The following is a 17,077-nucleotide window of genomic DNA, read 5'->3' as shown; positions in this document are numbered from 1 at the left end:
AAATGTCACTTGAAGAACGTTTTTGTTTTGTTCTATCATGGAAAACACAACGTAACATTGTTTAGCCACGTCGACAATGCAATTATACGTCCACGTGTCAAGATTTAAACACTTCCGCTCCCACACGCATATCATATCACAAAAAGCACATTCATCATGCATCAAAATTTCCCCGTATATTCTTCGGATTTTGACTTTTCAAAATTGTTGACCACAAAAATTCAACCCAAAAAGTGCTGAAAAAACCCACCAACCACTACCCTTTTGCCATCATTGCCATATAAAATCTTCTGTTCTTCACTCGTTGAATCAGAATCACGAACAACAATGGCGGCCACTCGATTGATACGCGCTTGGAGGCCATCGTCTGCCATTTCCGCCCCTTCATCCTCGCAAACGACGTTAACATCGGTGAAGGTGAAGTGTATGAGCAACGCGATTGGGTTTAGCTTAGAGAACAATCGATTGCCCGGAGATGGAGAGAGAAAACCAGTGGTGTTAGCTAAGGCTGCTTCCTGCTCTGAGGTGGCGGTGAATGTCGTAGTCGCTGCACCGACGCAAACAAGCCAAGGAGTAGACGTGGCTACTCTGGTGGCGATTGTGAGAACGTCGGTGTTTAGGAGGTTATATGTGGTTACGAGATCTAGGTCATGGAGATCAATTGTTCAATTGTTCATCGAAAAGGTATTAATTGACTTGAATTTTTTGTCATTATAGTTTTCAATGCTTACAGATCCATGAAAATTTCAGGCTATAATCGATTGCCGGTTTTTCACCATGTTCGCTGTAGCCGGAACCTTGCTCGGTTCAGTTTTGTGCTTTTTGGAGGTAAAATCACAAAACCCTAAGAATTTTCATTACAATCATGTTTGTTTAACGCAAAATCAAATTAAAATGGAAATTTTGATTTGAATTACAGGGAACATTTTTGGTTTTTGAGTCGTATTTCCATTATTTCCATTCTCTGTCGCACCATTCCGATCATGGCCGAATCATGCAACTACTGATCGAATCTTTAGATATGTTCTTGATTGGAACCGCGATGCTTGTATTTGGAATGGGATTGCATGTCATGTTCGTGGGATCTCAATCCCAAGGATCGCAACTTCCATCATCAAACTTTTTCGGAAATTTCCATCTCAAGGTACTTTTACTAAAAAAAATATTAGCTATCTATACATATATAGTGATATAGATATACGATATACATATTGTGTTCTTATTTAGTGTGTGTGTGTGTGTGTTAATTCAGGAAATTCCATCATGGGTTGGAATGAAATCAGTGACACAAGCAAAGTCCATGATCGGGTATGCTTTAATGTTGTTGCTTCAAGTGGGAGTGTTGGAGAAATTCAAGAGTGTACCATTGGTTACAGGATTGGATCTAGCTTGTTTTGCTGGAGCTGTATTTGTTTCATCTGCTGCTTTATTTATTCTTTCGAAACTCAGTCTAGATACATGAATTTAAAACATATACCAAGTATCTATAGTATATGCATAAATTAAACCCAAACACACGATTCTTTGAACTAGTAAAAATCATTTGGTAGATAGGTTATAGTTGTTAGGTAAAAAAGTTTAAGTGTTGTAAGACTTTGCCACAAATTATTGAGAAATTTTGGTACTTTTATATATATATTCGTATGTATATTGAAACGAAAGACTCAATAAATCTGTTTTGTGGAAACTTATGGTCTCGAAAATGGTTGATTGGACCAAAAACGAACACAAAAGAATAGGGAGGGGGTGTCGGTGTGTGCATGTTCGTTATCTGCAGTCAATCAACAAATAAATAAATAAATAAATAAATAAATAAATACGGTTATTGGGCTGAAAATTAATTTACAAAATAATAAATTAATTAACAATTGATGTTGGTGGAGTTACTTTTCATGAAGTAGAGGAGTCGGCGGGGTTATTAAAATGTTGGAATTTTTTACTTAGGAAAAAAAAAAGAAAAAAACTATGGTGAGTAGAGAGGCTGGAGGGCGTCAAACAGGGAGTTTATTTGCTTTTAGTACACTTTTGTTGTTTAAAGTGGAGAATGAAGTCATTAAGTATATGGTGATGCGATGTGGATTTGGGTTATTAAAGCGATTTATGGATTGGTTTCTTAATATTTATCAACTTATTTGTGTTGACATATTAAATATATATCATGCGCACGCTTAAATTATAAAAATATTAAATATATATTATACAGACACTTAAATTATAAAAACATTCTGTGTGTTAGATGGTAGTGGAGCATGTTTAATATTTGGAAGGTTGCGTCACTTGCGTGTTTGAAACCGCCTGGTAAACTTTAAGATCTAGACAAAGCTGCACGAATGGTCCTTGTGATTAGTTGAATAAGGGCCGATCTTATGCTTCTATTTGTTAAGGTAGGGCTTAGGGCCCCAAATTGTAAGGGGCCCAATTTAATTCCAATCCAATAGACTCTTCTATCCATATATTCACGCCCCAAAAAAATCATGTTGCGATTCTAAAGACTACAATCACGCCAACATTAAAGACGATTAAACTTCTCGCTGCTGTCGACTGAAACACGCCAACATTCCGTTCTTTTCTCCATCCTCGGAATCGATTCAGGCCTTCTTCGAATCTTCTCCAATCGATTCTTCCACTATTCCACTGCTGTCGATTGAATCACTATTGCTCTACTTATCACTGCGGTTCTCGCCTCTCGGTTTCTCCACAACAATCGATTCTTCATTTAATTTGAAACGGTAACGTGCTTGACTAATGACTTCTTGTATTTTCCCTTTTGAGTTTTGATTTTCCTATTGTATTATTATGTAGTTGGGGTTAATAGCCGATTAGCTTAAAGCCTGAAACCAATGTTCTAAAAATCTCAATTAATATTGCTGATTAATGGAATAATGGTCGCCAAGCCAATAAGATTTGTCCCACTACTTCAAATCTTCAATTTGCTTTGTTTGGTGAATCATTCCTAAAATAGATTGATGCTTTTTGGCTCTAGGTTTGGTTGATTGGCCCCAAACTCCAAACTCTACTATCTGGAAAATTCTTCATTAGTACTCCAAAACAAAATTGAATTATGATGGAATGTATCCATAGTATAGAATGATAGTACAAGTTTTTTGATCAAACATGCGATATTTGATTTGAATTCTGTGGTTTGGCCTCAATATTTGGTTTTGTTTTTAATGAGATTCTTGTTTGACATCTAGTTATGTAATGTCTTTTGATTAAAGCACAATGTTTCATAAAATATATTCACAAAAAACATATACATAAAAAAAAAAATTAACTCCGTCATTTGTGAACTGAAAGGGCCCCAAATTTTTGGTTCGCTTAGAGCCCCCAAACTGGTTGAGCCGGCCCTGAGTTGAATCATGCATAGGGGTTGGAAAGAACAAAGCATATATATATATATATATATATATATATATATATATATATATATATATATATATATATATATATATATATATATATATAGCTCCAAATCCTTGAGGTGTTGGTCACTGAAATCAGTCAATGTAGCTTACAAATTATCTTCTCCATCTTTAGAGTATCAATTCAACCACTCTTTAGTTTTAAAACATAAATTTCACTTGTATAACAGTTGGTTCTAATAACAGTGTTGATGAATCGATGCATCATGCATGGAGGTGGGATTCAGAATGTTCTATGGTGACGGAGTTGTAGGTTGGAATGGTGGTAATGTCTTTAAGAATCAATGGAGAGAGAGAGAGAGAGAGAGAGAGAGAGAGAGAGAGAGAGAGAGAGATCATATTTTATTTATTTATTTTTATTTCTTTATAAAAAATTATAAAAAGAAAATAGAAAAGGTATTTTTTTACTTTTTCTTTTAATCAGAAAAATATTTAAATAAATAAATAAACCAAAAAAGAAAAAAAATAATAAAGACAAAATCGTCATTATGAAAAAGTTCAAAACAAATTAGATCAAACTCATTATGGTGTTAATCCAAACCTTTTTGGACCAAAATGACAATTTTCGACATACCACAAGGACCATTCTTGCAGTTTTGTCTAAAATCTAATACTCTGGTGCTAGCATTCCATCCTATAATTGAAACTATTTTAGTTACGGAAATCTTGAAAAAAATCCTAAATTTTTGGGAAAATTAATGATTAAATCATATGCATCTCACTAGATTTTCCAATCTGACCCACTTAATTTATGTGTATCACAGGTAGCGGTGTTAAGACTCCTAAAGACGTGAGTAGGATGCTAAGTGATCGAAGATGAGACACGTAATAGTGTTTAGGACCATGAAGTTTTTACACCACTGTAACACATGTAGTGTATTGATTTATGACATCTTTAAGATTTTATTATTTGAGACAACCACTTGTACTAAAAAATATTTTTATGTATTGGGATTTTCCAAAAAATAAAGTATTATGATTTTTAAAGCGTAATTTTTTTCTGGTTCTGAAAATAGAGAATGTCAAATAAAACATATTTATACACACAAACCATTTTAATGTTATTAAAAATTAGGTATAAAACATACTTATACATAAAAATGTATTATTATTAAAAAAATATGTATAAAATCATATAAATTTGTTTTTATACGTATAAAGTTTTTATATGTTTTTGTATGTATATTTTCATAATACGTATAAAATTTTTATATGTTTTTAAACGTATTTATATGATTTTGTATGTATTTTTTTAATAGTATTAATATATGTTTTTAAAACATATATTTATAATAATAATAATAAAAATTATAATAATTTTAATAATTTTATTATTAAAATTATAATAAAGGATTCAAGTGAACACAATAATTGAAAGTAGAGCTTAAACCATGAAAAGACTCATAGCTTGGTGGATAAGATGTTTGCTTTAACTATCGGAGGTATGGTATTCGAATCACTGATTTTCTTTATTTATTTATCTGTGACATAATCTTCATATATACTTATAAAGCTAGCATTTTTTCTTGAATCTCATATATTTGAAAATATGGGACGGTACCTGGTACTCTAAATACCAGGAAATTCGGGAATCGGTACCGCCGGTACCGGTACTAGTACCGAAAACCAGTACCATTCCCGGTACCGGTACCGGTGATGTTAATTCGGTTCGGTATTCGAGATTGACTTTTGACTAAATTCGGTTTTTGGGAAATCGGAAACGGTACGGGTCGGTACCGATTCTGTCACACACTCATCCCTATGCTAAAATAAACTATAAAAAGAAGTAAATAAAATGAAACTATCAGTCCTGTTGACAATTCTGGTGTTGGTGATGGTTCATGCTCAGGATCTAGAGTCGGGCAGCTCGATGGGCAGACTAGGGATTTCATATCGTATGAGATTACTCGTTGCATTCTTGATCAGACTCCTGTGATCTTTGGCTCGGTCAAGGAGGGTATTCTAGAGGTTCTGGATGAGCGGTTGAGCTCGTTTCGTTCTGAGATAATGGCACTAGCAGGAGCACATTTTTTGACATTCAGGGAGTTTTGGGCATGTGGAGCTCCAGATTATCATGGGGAGAAGGACCCCATAACGAGTCAACGGTGGTTAGCAGGTGTTGCTAACGCCTTTCGCACTGGTCGTTGTCCCGAGGGGGATAAGGTCAGACTAGCTTCTTGCCTTTTGAAGGACAGGGAACGAGACTGGTAGGAGGAGATAGAACGTTCAGTGGGTGACGATGTCGTTGATATGATGTCATGGGATGATTTCTCGACCAGGTTCCGAGCTGAATTTGCACCGGTGATTGAGGTACAACAGTTGGCGCGAGAGTTTCAGGATCTCCGCCAAACTACGCAGACGATGGATGAGATCACTGCGATGTTCCGGGAGAGGGCGCTTTTGGTTCTGCAGTATGTGGAGGATGAGGAGACAAAGAAGGCTCGATATCATGAAATGTTGATGAGTGACATTCGACAATTTGTGAGCCGATCCAGCTGCAAGACGCTGGAGGATATGATAGCTCGAGCTAGGGAGATGGAGATTGACCTGGAGATGGAGAGGAAGAGGAATTCGGATGAGGTTCAAATATCAAGGGGTTCGGGAAAGAGGCCCAAGGTATCAGATTCCAGATCGAGAGGCCATCAGGGTCGTAGTCGTTGTGGTAAGTGCGGCAAGGCGCACAAGGGACCGTGCAGGATGGTGGTTCTGGCTGCTTCAAGTGCGGCCGGACAGGTCATTATAGTAGGGATTGTACTACTATCACCACCCAGGGATCTGATATGTTTTGCTTTCATTTCAATTAGAGGGGCCACAAGAAGGGCCATTGTCCGAGTTTGGATGCAGCAGGACCGGTGTCAACACCCGCTCCTGCAACTCTTTGGATTACTAACGGGCGTCGGGGCCGAGCAAACGTGTCTATGACGAAGATCAGGGCATTCCAGTTGACGGTCGAGGAGGCGCGTGCAACTCCCGACGTGGTGACGGGTATGTATCTTCTCCCTGTCTTTTTATTTATATTTAATTGCTTGCTTATGTGAGGCTTCACATACGCTAAGCGTACCTCTAGAGTACGCCCCACGTACTCGCATAGGTTAGCCTTGTTGAGTTGACTCGATTGGGTTGACTCAGCTGACTTAGTGGATTGACCATTTGACTTTGACTTTGACCAAGTTTCACCTTGAGGGTATTTTGGGATTTTGATGGAATTGGTCACTTGGTGGAAATAGGTATTGGTTAGAGAGCTGAGATTCGGAGTCGGACCTCATCAGTTCTGTTTAGTTTGCGATGTGAGTTTTCCTCACTATACTTTTGGGTCGAAGGCACCAAGGTCGGCCCCTTTGGATTGTTATCATGGTTTATCACATGCTTGTATGTTGTAGTGACATGTTAGATCTGTATCATGATATATAGGATAATGTTATGCTTAGTGATCTGTTAGATATGTATGATTGTCTGTATATGCTACCTAGGGTTTGATATGGTATATGTTGATATGTGCTGGTATGTTGGGTTGAGGCGATCCTGTTATGTTCTCAAGGCGAATAGACCTAGGGCGTCCCAGATAGATTGCAGGCTAGTAGGGCTTACCAGTCAGGCCGAAGGCCCGGAGAACGTTCAAGATAGGCTGAAGGCCCGGTGAGGCTTACTAGTCATGCTGAAGGTTCTGTGAGCGTACCTGATAGACTGTAGGACGATGGAGCATTCCAGTCAGACTGGAAGCTCTATTTGCATGTTGTTTTCTGTTATTATTATTGATTATGTGTTGTGTTGATACTTTGGGGGAAATTCACTAAGTTTTGAGTTATTTTTCAGGTACCTCAGATGATCGTGGGAAATAAAAGGTGTGATCGTGCACCTCCTTGTGTTTTGATTTATGATTTCGGGAAAACTCGATATTAAACATGTGTTGAAAACTAAATTGTAAACAATGATGATTTGTAGATTGACTTTAAAAGTTTAATTTTTTCGTGAATTTTATGGTTGTTACAGGTGTCAAACTCACTCGTTATGCTCGCCAACAATCCATGAACACCAGCCATAGCTCTCGCTAGGGGGGTCGCCACCCATACCTTGTTATAGATTTGACGAGAGAGAGAGAGAGAGAGAGGAATTTGATTGGTAAAAAATCCCCCAAATCTCCATCACAAAACCCCATAGAGTCATCTTCATCCAGGTAATCTCGAATTTCAATTACTCAACACTTCGATTACACTTTAATTTTGTTTATTTTGATAGTTATTGTACGTGGGAAATCATGAACCTTCAGAGTTAATGACAACAATCAACTGGTAAAGCTTGCTTTGGTAACAATGACAACTTGGGTCTTAACATTTGGATCAATCGATCCAGCTTTCGTAACAAAATCTGGCGGACGTGTCGGTGGTCAGGCGTTCCGTTCCACCCCAAATCAATCAACACCTCATTCATCTTCACTAAGAATCAATAACTCAAGGTAATTTCATGTGGTTATATATTCTCTATATCAAAGTAATTTGATGTTTATTTGTGTGGTGGCAGGACCAATATTTACATCAACCCATCGGTTGCACCACCGCTGATCGGTGGATACGGTTATGGGTATGGTGGTTGCGGGTGGTCGTCATTTTCATTCTTTACACCTGGGCCTAGTGTGGCTGTGGGAGTCGGCAGTGGGTTTGATACCTTGGTGTTGTTTATGCTTCTTGGTGTTGTGGCATCTATTGTTAGAAGGCTCTTTAAATCCAGAAATGATTATGGCGATGAAGATTACTAGTAAATTTTTGTGTAGAATAACATACTTAAACGTATGATATATTTTTAGATGTATAGATCACATAACGGGGTGAACATCACTTGATAAACTTGACATGGATATGAATTTGATTGGAGTGATAGGAGTGTTACCACTCCCTACCGAATGTTAATATTAGGAGTTAAATAGAGAAAAATGAGACAACACTCAAAAAGCTGACGTGACAAGGTGCTAGGAGTGCTACCATTCCTAGCACCTTGCCATGTCAGTTTTTTGAGTGTCTAACATATTTTTCTGCATTTAGCTAGATTTGGTAGGGAGTGAAATATACAAAAATTTTCTGTAAAACCGAAGAAGTGGAAGCATAAAGAGGAAGATCGAGATCTATAGTGCCATCACTGGCCTATATTAATTACAGCTCGTACCTTCAACCAATGAGCCACGATCTGTGGTAAATCCTTTAAAACCACGAAAAAATCAATGTAACAAAGATAAGAGAGGAACTTGAAATCTTAAGGATCTTGGTGGGACTACCTGGATGAAGAGCTTCATTGCCAAAAAATCAAAATGGCTCCTAGAGAGAACATTACATCATAAAATTGAATGAACTACGAAAGTATGATGAGATTAAGAAGAGGATGAATCAACACACTGATTCTGAGTCTAGGAGGGAAAAACTATGAAAAATCATAACAAAAGATCCTTACATGCGAAAGTCGTGTGAAGAGATCGATGTAATCAACTGTTAGGAGGTTAGAAGTTTGACATCGATCTTGATGGCGGTTGAAGAACATGGGAAGGGATCGATGTTGACGGAGCCACGGAGGTTGCAAAATTAGGGGGAGGTCGTGGGAGACTCCAGAGGTGGAATCAAAATAACCGTAAACAAGGAATTATAAGGGTCCAGATTAAAAGTTGAAAATATTGGACGGGTACGATATGAAAACGGTTTTTCATTCGCCGCCACTGTTAGTAATAATAAAAATAATAATAACTAGAGGGGTTACCCGCGTGTTGCGTAGGGCGGAATGTGTTCGTTTTGTGAGACAAATAATGAAGTACGTTGCATAAATTGGTATCCAAATTAAAGTATGTTGCTATTCTGTGTAATTTTCTATCAATCGGATGAATGGAAATGTAATGATAGATCATGCTACCAAAAGTAGTAGAATGCTATATTTGAATAGATTTTCAGAAACAATGAAAATACAATCTTAAATCCATGTAGTTTTAAATGAAAGTCGTGATGTATGTAGAGAAATCCGATTCATATCAAGACCAACAAATGTTTATGTATCAAGCCCTAATGTCTTTGTCTGGTAAAATTCCAAGAGTGATTAGACTTGTGAAACTCCTCATCCACCTAATAAGACATTCAATACAAAAAATATAGATTAAGAGGCTCATAAATCACTGATATTCTACAGCTTAGCTAAGAGAGAATGTAAAAAACGGCCAAAGAACATCATGTGTAGACAAATCTATTTTATCGCAAAACAACGGATTTTACAGTGTAGTATTAAACAGATGCTTTAGAAAGGGGAATTATATCGGACGAACCAATCGATCATTCAGAATCCGTACAAAGATGATGTGAGAAGTTGATTTTACCTGCAAATCAAATAGGTTTCATTACAAAATGATAAAACTTGCTTATATATATATATATATATATATATATATATATATATATATATATATATATATATATATATATATCAGCAGGTCTTAAACCCTCATTTCCTTGATTTTTGAAAAAAATATAATCATAAATTGTACTTTTTTTGGTTTAAACCATAATGATAAATTTAAAAAAAAAAGTCAAAACAAAAGTAAAAGACATGATTACCTTGATTGTCAAATGTTTTGGGTACTACAATAAAAGCATAATACATGTTTCTTTCTGTTTGAGGAATATCCAATCCCAAACAGCTTATTATTTTTTGACTAAAACACCAAAATACCATTCTCATGCCTGTTGAATGTAATAATGTTGAGAAATATTAAATGTCCTCTACATAACCGACACACTACCATTAACTTCATTCTAATGGAATCAATGATTCCATTCCATACCTTGAGTTTCTTTTTGGCTTCCTTTTCAGTAATAAAAACTTGTTGGATGTAAGGTGAAATTAGTACTAAATTCCAAGTTTTCAGTTATAAAAAGTTGTTGAATTTCTTTCAATTCTAACAACAAAAAGGCTAAAATTGAGGTCAATTCTATGAAATCTTAAGAGAGATAGTAACCTGGTCATTAAGCAAAGAAAAGCAAGGTAGGTTGAAAAGTTTTAAGTGGTCATCTTTCTTGTTTCTTGATTCGTCATCTGAAGTTTGCTTGAGGACATCTGTAAAAAAAATTCAAATTTAAGATGATGTTCATCACATTTAGCCCTTATCCGATCCAGCAACTTGTGATGAATCTGATTGGGACACCAATTGAGGTTCATGGAGGCTGAAGTTTCTCAGACACAGTACCCATGTCAGACTTTTTCTGGAGATCATGAGAAAAGGGAGAAGTAGAGAGGATTCGATCGGAACCTGGATTCAACGGAAGCTGGAAATGCCGGTGGATGTAACAAATCATTCATCACATTCAACCGATACAATGTATGTTGGTTCTCCATTATGTACAAATTCCTCCTTGTGTGGTTGAGCATTCTGAATCTACCTGTTGTAATAACATATTAAAATTAGAGTTTTAAGATTTGTGAGAATCATACATAATAATCACTTTCATTCTCCCAATTACAACCTTATACTTTGAGAATATACCCAATCATAGCAATGTAATCCAAAATGTGAAACACTTTTAATTTCTATAATTGGATACATCTTTTCACAAATTAAAACTACAATCCTGTATTTTTTGAATCTTTTTAAAATACATTGATTAATAAGAAAATAATTGAAAGTAGGATGCTGTAAATTGTAATACACAAATAAATGAAAGCATATTGCTATTTCCTGCATGTATTCCTTAAAAACAACATTTCAATAGCTAAATGGATAAAATGGTCATGAAAATCTATAATAAGATATGGAGTATTCTACTTGCCTCTGATACAGTTGCCCTAGAATCATTGTGATGAGAATTTGCTGCATTTTTTTCTTGGTTTGCCACCATTAAAGGCAAAGCGGCTCTATCCTGCAATGAAATGGACAAATTTTATAAATTGTTGATGAATTTATAATTTTATAAAATTGAATATTAAGTGATTATAATCAACATTTTCTCTGACATCTTCCTCCATACGTGTCATAGTATCTTGAATTTTCTTAACAGTAACTACTAACATCCCGACTTCAGAATGCAACGCCTGATAAAATATAAATCAAGAAAATACAAACACATAAATTTTGAAAAAAATATTGTGTGAAATACTGAGTGAATACCTTGTTTTCTGATATTAATGTCTCTATTATCCCTTCTTTCATTCAACTTATTATGCAGGAAAATGGAGATGTACCTCTTGTTTGATTCGGTTAAAAAAACTGAATTCGATTCTAATTCCTTCTACAACGTAATATTTCAATGTGGTTATCCACATGTTAGATGTTAATGGCAGAGGGGTATAATCGTCATAAAAATAGATATACCATAATTATATTATTAACGCACTATTCCAATTGTTTGTCACGGATTTTTTCATCTGGAATCGAGTAGTATTGGCGCCCCTTCTTCTCCATAGACGTTGACCTGTTTTACACAAAATTTCAATCTAGGTGAAAACCATATGAAGTTATGAAGAATCAGAATCACAGAAAGATGGTACATATCTACCCAACAATAAAAGACTTCAAATCTTTATATCAACTTTGAGCAGTTGTTTCATCGTCTAAGAAAATGAAATGTTTTCATAATTGGGTCTGCTGATAAGAGAGAAAGGCAATAAAAAGACATCTGTTCCTCTGTAACTCAGTGGTCTCAGTCTATTATAATCCTCCTGACCTAATTCTTCATCAATTTACACCTTTAGTATTGTTAATCTATCACAATTTTCATAAGTAAATCATCAATTATGACTATCAGCAACTCGAAATGCATCAATTTCGTCCAAGCGTTTCTGCAATAATCACGTAACCTATTTGAATCGGAAAAGAGGTAATAGAAATAATTACCTGCAATATCCCAAAGGTCGAGATTAACAGTGGTTTCACCAACAACCACATCAACATTGACCGGAAAATTGAACTTTCAGCCACCTTCTTCATCGAATCTGGGTCGATCTTCTCACTGAATGTAACACCCAAAGTTTTGGAGGCCAAGAAAGGAAAGAAAACCCTAATTTTTCGGGGCGACTCGGCGAGTCCAAGGAGGAACTCGGCGAGTCCGAGCGGGATCTGGGTCGAGGAGTAAGTGACCGACTCGGCGAGTCGGCCAAGGTGACTCGGCGAGTCTGGCCTGTGCGTGGAAAACCCTAAATTCGGGACTTGGAGCCTATATAAACGTCTTAATCTTCTTCCTAGGGTTCCTTACTGCCTCTTTAGCCCTGGATACCAAACCCTAGCCGTCATATCCTTTGATTGAGCCATTTGTTGCCTTGGAAGGTGCATTAAAGCTTGGAGAAGGAAGAAGGAACTTGGAGGAGCAAGAAGGGACTATAGATCTGGGATTGTGAGTTCATTCTGAGCATTTGGAGGTAATAAACTAGTTCTTGGACCCTTTTTGCACCTAGATCTATGTGTGGTTGTTGGGGCTTTTTAGCCATAATGTTATTATTTTGAGTTAGAAGCCAGATCTGAAGTTGCTACTTCAGATCTAAGCATATTATGGTCTTGAGAAGCATAAAGTAGCAGCCCTTGAGTTGATTATGGAGCCTCCTTGCCTTAAACCCTAGTTTATGGTGTATTTTGCTTAGATCTCCTTCTCTACACATAAAGTTTGCAACTTTACGTGAGGAATAGGCTTGGGAAGGGTAGATCTACAGATTTGAGTCCCTGCATGACTCAAAAGTCCTCTGCATGTATGAAGGACCGGATGGACTCGGCGAGTCCTTTGAGTGGACTCGACGAGTAGCTTGAAGATGAGGAGGAACTCGACAAGTGGGATGAACAGCTCGTCGAGTCGGATGAAGTTGGGCATGAACTCGGCGAGTTGGAAGAACAACTCGGCGAATTGGATGAAGATTGTCTTGGACTCGGCGAATTGGATGAAGATTGTCTCTCTGCTTGTATTTGGATTGTATTTTGGAATTGTCATATGCCAATTGCATATCAGGAGCTATTAGTAGCTAGAGTAGGTCATCTTTCACTTCAGGTTCGAAGTGTCCAGTATCATCTCGGTTACGGTTGAAAATGGTTTGGGGAGTGGTCAGCCACCGTCATCAGGGTTTGATGGTTCTAATCTGGGCGTTCGGGATGGCTTTCGGAAGCATCAAGGAAAGTGGCTTATCACCAAGGAGTTTGTGCCCAGTTATTCAGACTATAAGGACAGTAGTCAGAGCTTAGAGGATTTTTTTTTAGCATCAGGGATGCGGGAGGTGTTCATCTAGTATTCGGTAATCATACGGTAGTTGGAGTGGGCTAGAGGCGGATCGCTAGCAGGGATAGGGCGATGGTGGTTATCATGCCTATCGTGTAAGGAAGGAAGGAATGGAAATCTTCGGGTTTTCGCAGGCAGTAAAGACTTAGCTGAGGCTAAGTGGGGGAGAAACAATCAGGTTATGGGAGTAGAAGGGGTTTTGAAACTAGGGTAAGTTTCGCTCTCCTGTTAGGAAGAAAGACGGCTCAGGTGACTGTATGATTGGAAGTTGGGAAAACTTGCCAATTGTGAGACCTCATTCTCGAAATTTCTGGTCGCGGATTACATAGGAATCGGTTGGGAGTTCCATTTGGGACATGAGTACCACTTGGGAGTACTCGATTGTGCTGTATGACCAACTATGGGTTAGTCGTAGCATCCACTAGCAGCTAGTCGGTGTGGAAAGGTGTTGTCAGACTACCGGATGGCCGTAGCATTCACCAGTGGCTAAATAATAAGAGAAGTATATTAAGACTGCGGTGTGGTCCATAGCAATCGTATGTGAGGATGATTAGTAAGACTGCGGTGTGGCCCGTAGCATTAGATTAGTAAGACTGCGGTGTGGCCCGTAGCATTAGATTAGCAAGACTGCGGTGCGGCCCGCAACAATCGTATGAGAGTATGGTTAGGCTACGGTGTGGCCCATAGCACTGGTTTAGTAAGACTGCGGTGTGGCTCGTAGCATTAGATTAGTAAGACTGCGGTGTGGCCCGTAGCATTAGATTTGCAAGACTGCGGTGCAGCCCGCAACAATCGTATGAGAGTAGGGTTAGGCTACGGTGTGGCCCATATCACTGGTTTAGCAAGACTGCGGGGCGGCCCGTAGCTTTGGTTGGTTGACAGCATAGAAGTGTTGTAAGACTACAGGGCGGCCCGTAGCATTCATCGGTCCCTATTCGTTAGAGCGAATGTATCAAGTGTATGATTTAGTGGCAGAATGGATTGAGCGGTTATTGGTGAAGTTTCTTTGAAAGTCGCTGGGAGCGACTAGGAGTTGAGTTGGGGCTAGCGACCGGTGGGAGCCGGTAATCCAGATATTGGTAGATTGGTAGGGACCAGGGTGGCCTCAGTTCATCCGGGAGGCAGATAAGGAATAGCAGAAATTTCCAGCCAGTAGCAGTGCTGGTAAGCAGTCTATGGTGAAATTCAGATAGTTGGTCGTGGGGTGCTCGACACCAATTATAGTAGAAAGAATGCCCAGTGGATACTGGCGATAATGACCCGTACTGGAAGTAGCGGGAGTAATGGATTGGTGAAGATAGGATCTTCACAGTGGCAGGGGAGATAGTTGTTTTGGGGCATCGCCTTGGGAAGGCAATGGAATCGCGTGAGGAAAGAAGGGGTGAATCCCTATGGGTCCAGTTGCAGTACTCGGAGAGTACCAGAAGGTTGTCGGCTGAGTAAGTTGTGTTTCCAGAATGATCAGGGTCAGAGTTGACCCGAAATAATTATCCGCAAGGATTTGTGTTAGTCAAAATGACCAGGTGGAAGACCAGTGAAGGTAGGCAGCTGGTGTTGGGATAACTGGCGGGTTTTGAAAGCAGATCGCAGGCAGTGGACCATGGCAAACTTCGAGGACGAAGTTTAGTTTAAGTGGGGGAGAGTTGTAACACCCAAAGTTTTGGAGGCCAAGAAAGGAAAGAAAACCCTAATTTTTAGGGGCGACTCGGCGAGTCCGAGCGGGATCCGGGTCGAGGAGTAAGTGACCGACTCGGCGAGTCTTGCCTGTGCATGGAAAACCCTAAATTCGGGACTTAGAGCCTATATAAACGTCTTAATCTTCTTCCTAGGGTTCCTTACTGCCTCTTTAGCCCTGGATACCAAACCCTAGCCGTCATATCCTTTGATTGAGCCATTTGTTGCCTTGGAAGGTGCATTAAAGCTTGGAGAAGGAAGAAGGAACTTGGAGGAGCAAGAAGGGACTATAGATATGGGATTGTGAGTTCATTCTGAGCATTTGGAGGTAATAAACTAGTTCCTGGACCCTTTTTGCACCTAGATCTATGTGTGGTTGTTGGGGCTTTTTAGCCATAATGTTATTATTTTGAGTTAGAAGCCATATCTGAAGTTGCTACTTCAGATCTAAGCATATTATGGTCTTGAGAAGCATAAAGCAGCAGCCTTTGAGTTGATTATGGAGCCTCCTTGCCTTAAACCCTAGTTTATGGTGTATTTTGCTTAGATCTCCTTCTCTACACGTAAAGTTTGCAACTTTACGTGAGGAATAGGCTTGGGAAGGGTAGATCTACAGATTTGAGTCCCTGCATGACTCAAAAGTCCTCTGCATGTATGAAGGACCGGTTGGACTCGGGGAGTCCTTTGAGTGGACTCGGCGAGTAGCTTGAAGATGAGGAGGAACTCGACAAGTGGGATGAACAGCTCGTCGAGTCGGATGAAGTTGGGCATGAACTCGGCGAGTTGGAAGAACAACTCGGCGAATTGGATGAAGATTGTCTTGGACTCGACGAGTCAGGTCGCGAAACCCCAAACCCTTCGAGTTGAGACTCGAAACAGTGAGTCGAATGGAGACTCGGTGAGTTGGACAGGTCAGGACTCGGTAATCGGTAGACTCGGCGAGTCATGGACTGACTCAGCGAGTCGAGTCGCTAAGAGGAGGACTCTGAACATATAAACTCGGCGAGTCAATAGGGTAACTCGGCGAGTAGGGTTGACCTGGAAGGTTGACTTTGACCTTGACCAGAGTTGACTTAGTTGACTTTCGGGGGATAGTTAGACTAAGTGTTGCATTGATATTGGTAGCTCGGGGAGCTAGTGGAGCAGGAGTTCAGAGAGATGTCGGTCAGCAGCCAGAGGAGTATCAGTAGAGTTTAGCAGTGCGAGGCGAGTCTCCTCACTGTTTGTATGGGTCTAAGGCACCAATGCCGGTCCATTTAGAATATGCATGAAAGACCAGGGGCGGTTCCTGGCACACAGTATGTTATTATGTATGGTAGGAAGACCCGGGGGTTAGCCCTAGGCAATATGCATGAAATACCAGGGGCGGCTCCTGGCACACAGTATGTTATTATGGATGATAGGAAGACCCGGGGGTTAGCCCTAGGCAATATGTATGAAAGACCAGGAGGTGGCTCCTAGCGTATTGTATGATATTATATATGAAAGACCAGGAGGTGGCTTCTGGCACACTGTATGCTGTTTAGCTAAGTAGAGTAGTATGTACGGTTGTCTTTGTGATACTTGCATAAAAGACCAGGGGTGACCCTTGGCACATGTCTGTAAGGCCAGGGAGTGGCCCTTGGCACTTGTCTGTAAGACCCAGGGAGCGGCCCAGGCTTGACCAGGAAGACCACGCGCGGCCCGTGGCATAATGGCAAGACTAGGCCTGTCGAAAAAACCTGAAACCCGTTCTACCCACCCGACCCGTTTTGAATTCGGGTA

General features: G+C 39.3%; 1 protein-coding gene across 1 annotated transcript; it reads left to right on the top strand.

Moving 5' to 3' along the window:
• Positions 1-270: 270 nt before the first annotated feature.
• Positions 271-1,634, top strand: LOC111876244 (uncharacterized). The gene is made up of 4 exons (XM_023872780.3): positions 271-684; positions 751-828; positions 920-1,144; positions 1,253-1,634. The coding sequence occupies exons 1-4, from the start codon at positions 328-330 to the stop codon at positions 1,460-1,462; spliced, it is 870 nt and encodes a 289-aa protein (XP_023728548.1). The 5' UTR covers positions 271-327; the 3' UTR covers positions 1,463-1,634.
• Positions 1,635-17,077: the final 15,443 nt, after the last annotated feature.

Source organism: Lactuca sativa, chromosome 1, assembly GCF_002870075.4.
Source record: "Lactuca sativa cultivar Salinas chromosome 1, Lsat_Salinas_v11, whole genome shotgun sequence".
NCBI lineage: Eukaryota > Viridiplantae > Streptophyta > Magnoliopsida > Asterales > Asteraceae > Lactuca > Lactuca sativa.
This window is presented reverse-complemented; position numbering and strand designations above follow the sequence as displayed.

Bases quoted from the DNA above. Each gene is read 5' to 3' on its own strand.
- LOC111876244 (XM_023872780.3), top strand. From the start codon at position 328: ATGGCGGCCACTCGATTGATACGCGCTTGGAGGCCATCGTCTGCCATT. The intron at 685-750 runs GTATTAATTGAC...TGAAAATTTCAG, and splicing joins TTCAATTGTTCATCGAAAAG to GCTATAATCGATTGCCGGTT. The intron at 1,145-1,252 runs GTACTTTTACTA...GTGTTAATTCAG, and splicing joins TCGGAAATTTCCATCTCAAG to GAAATTCCATCATGGGTTGG.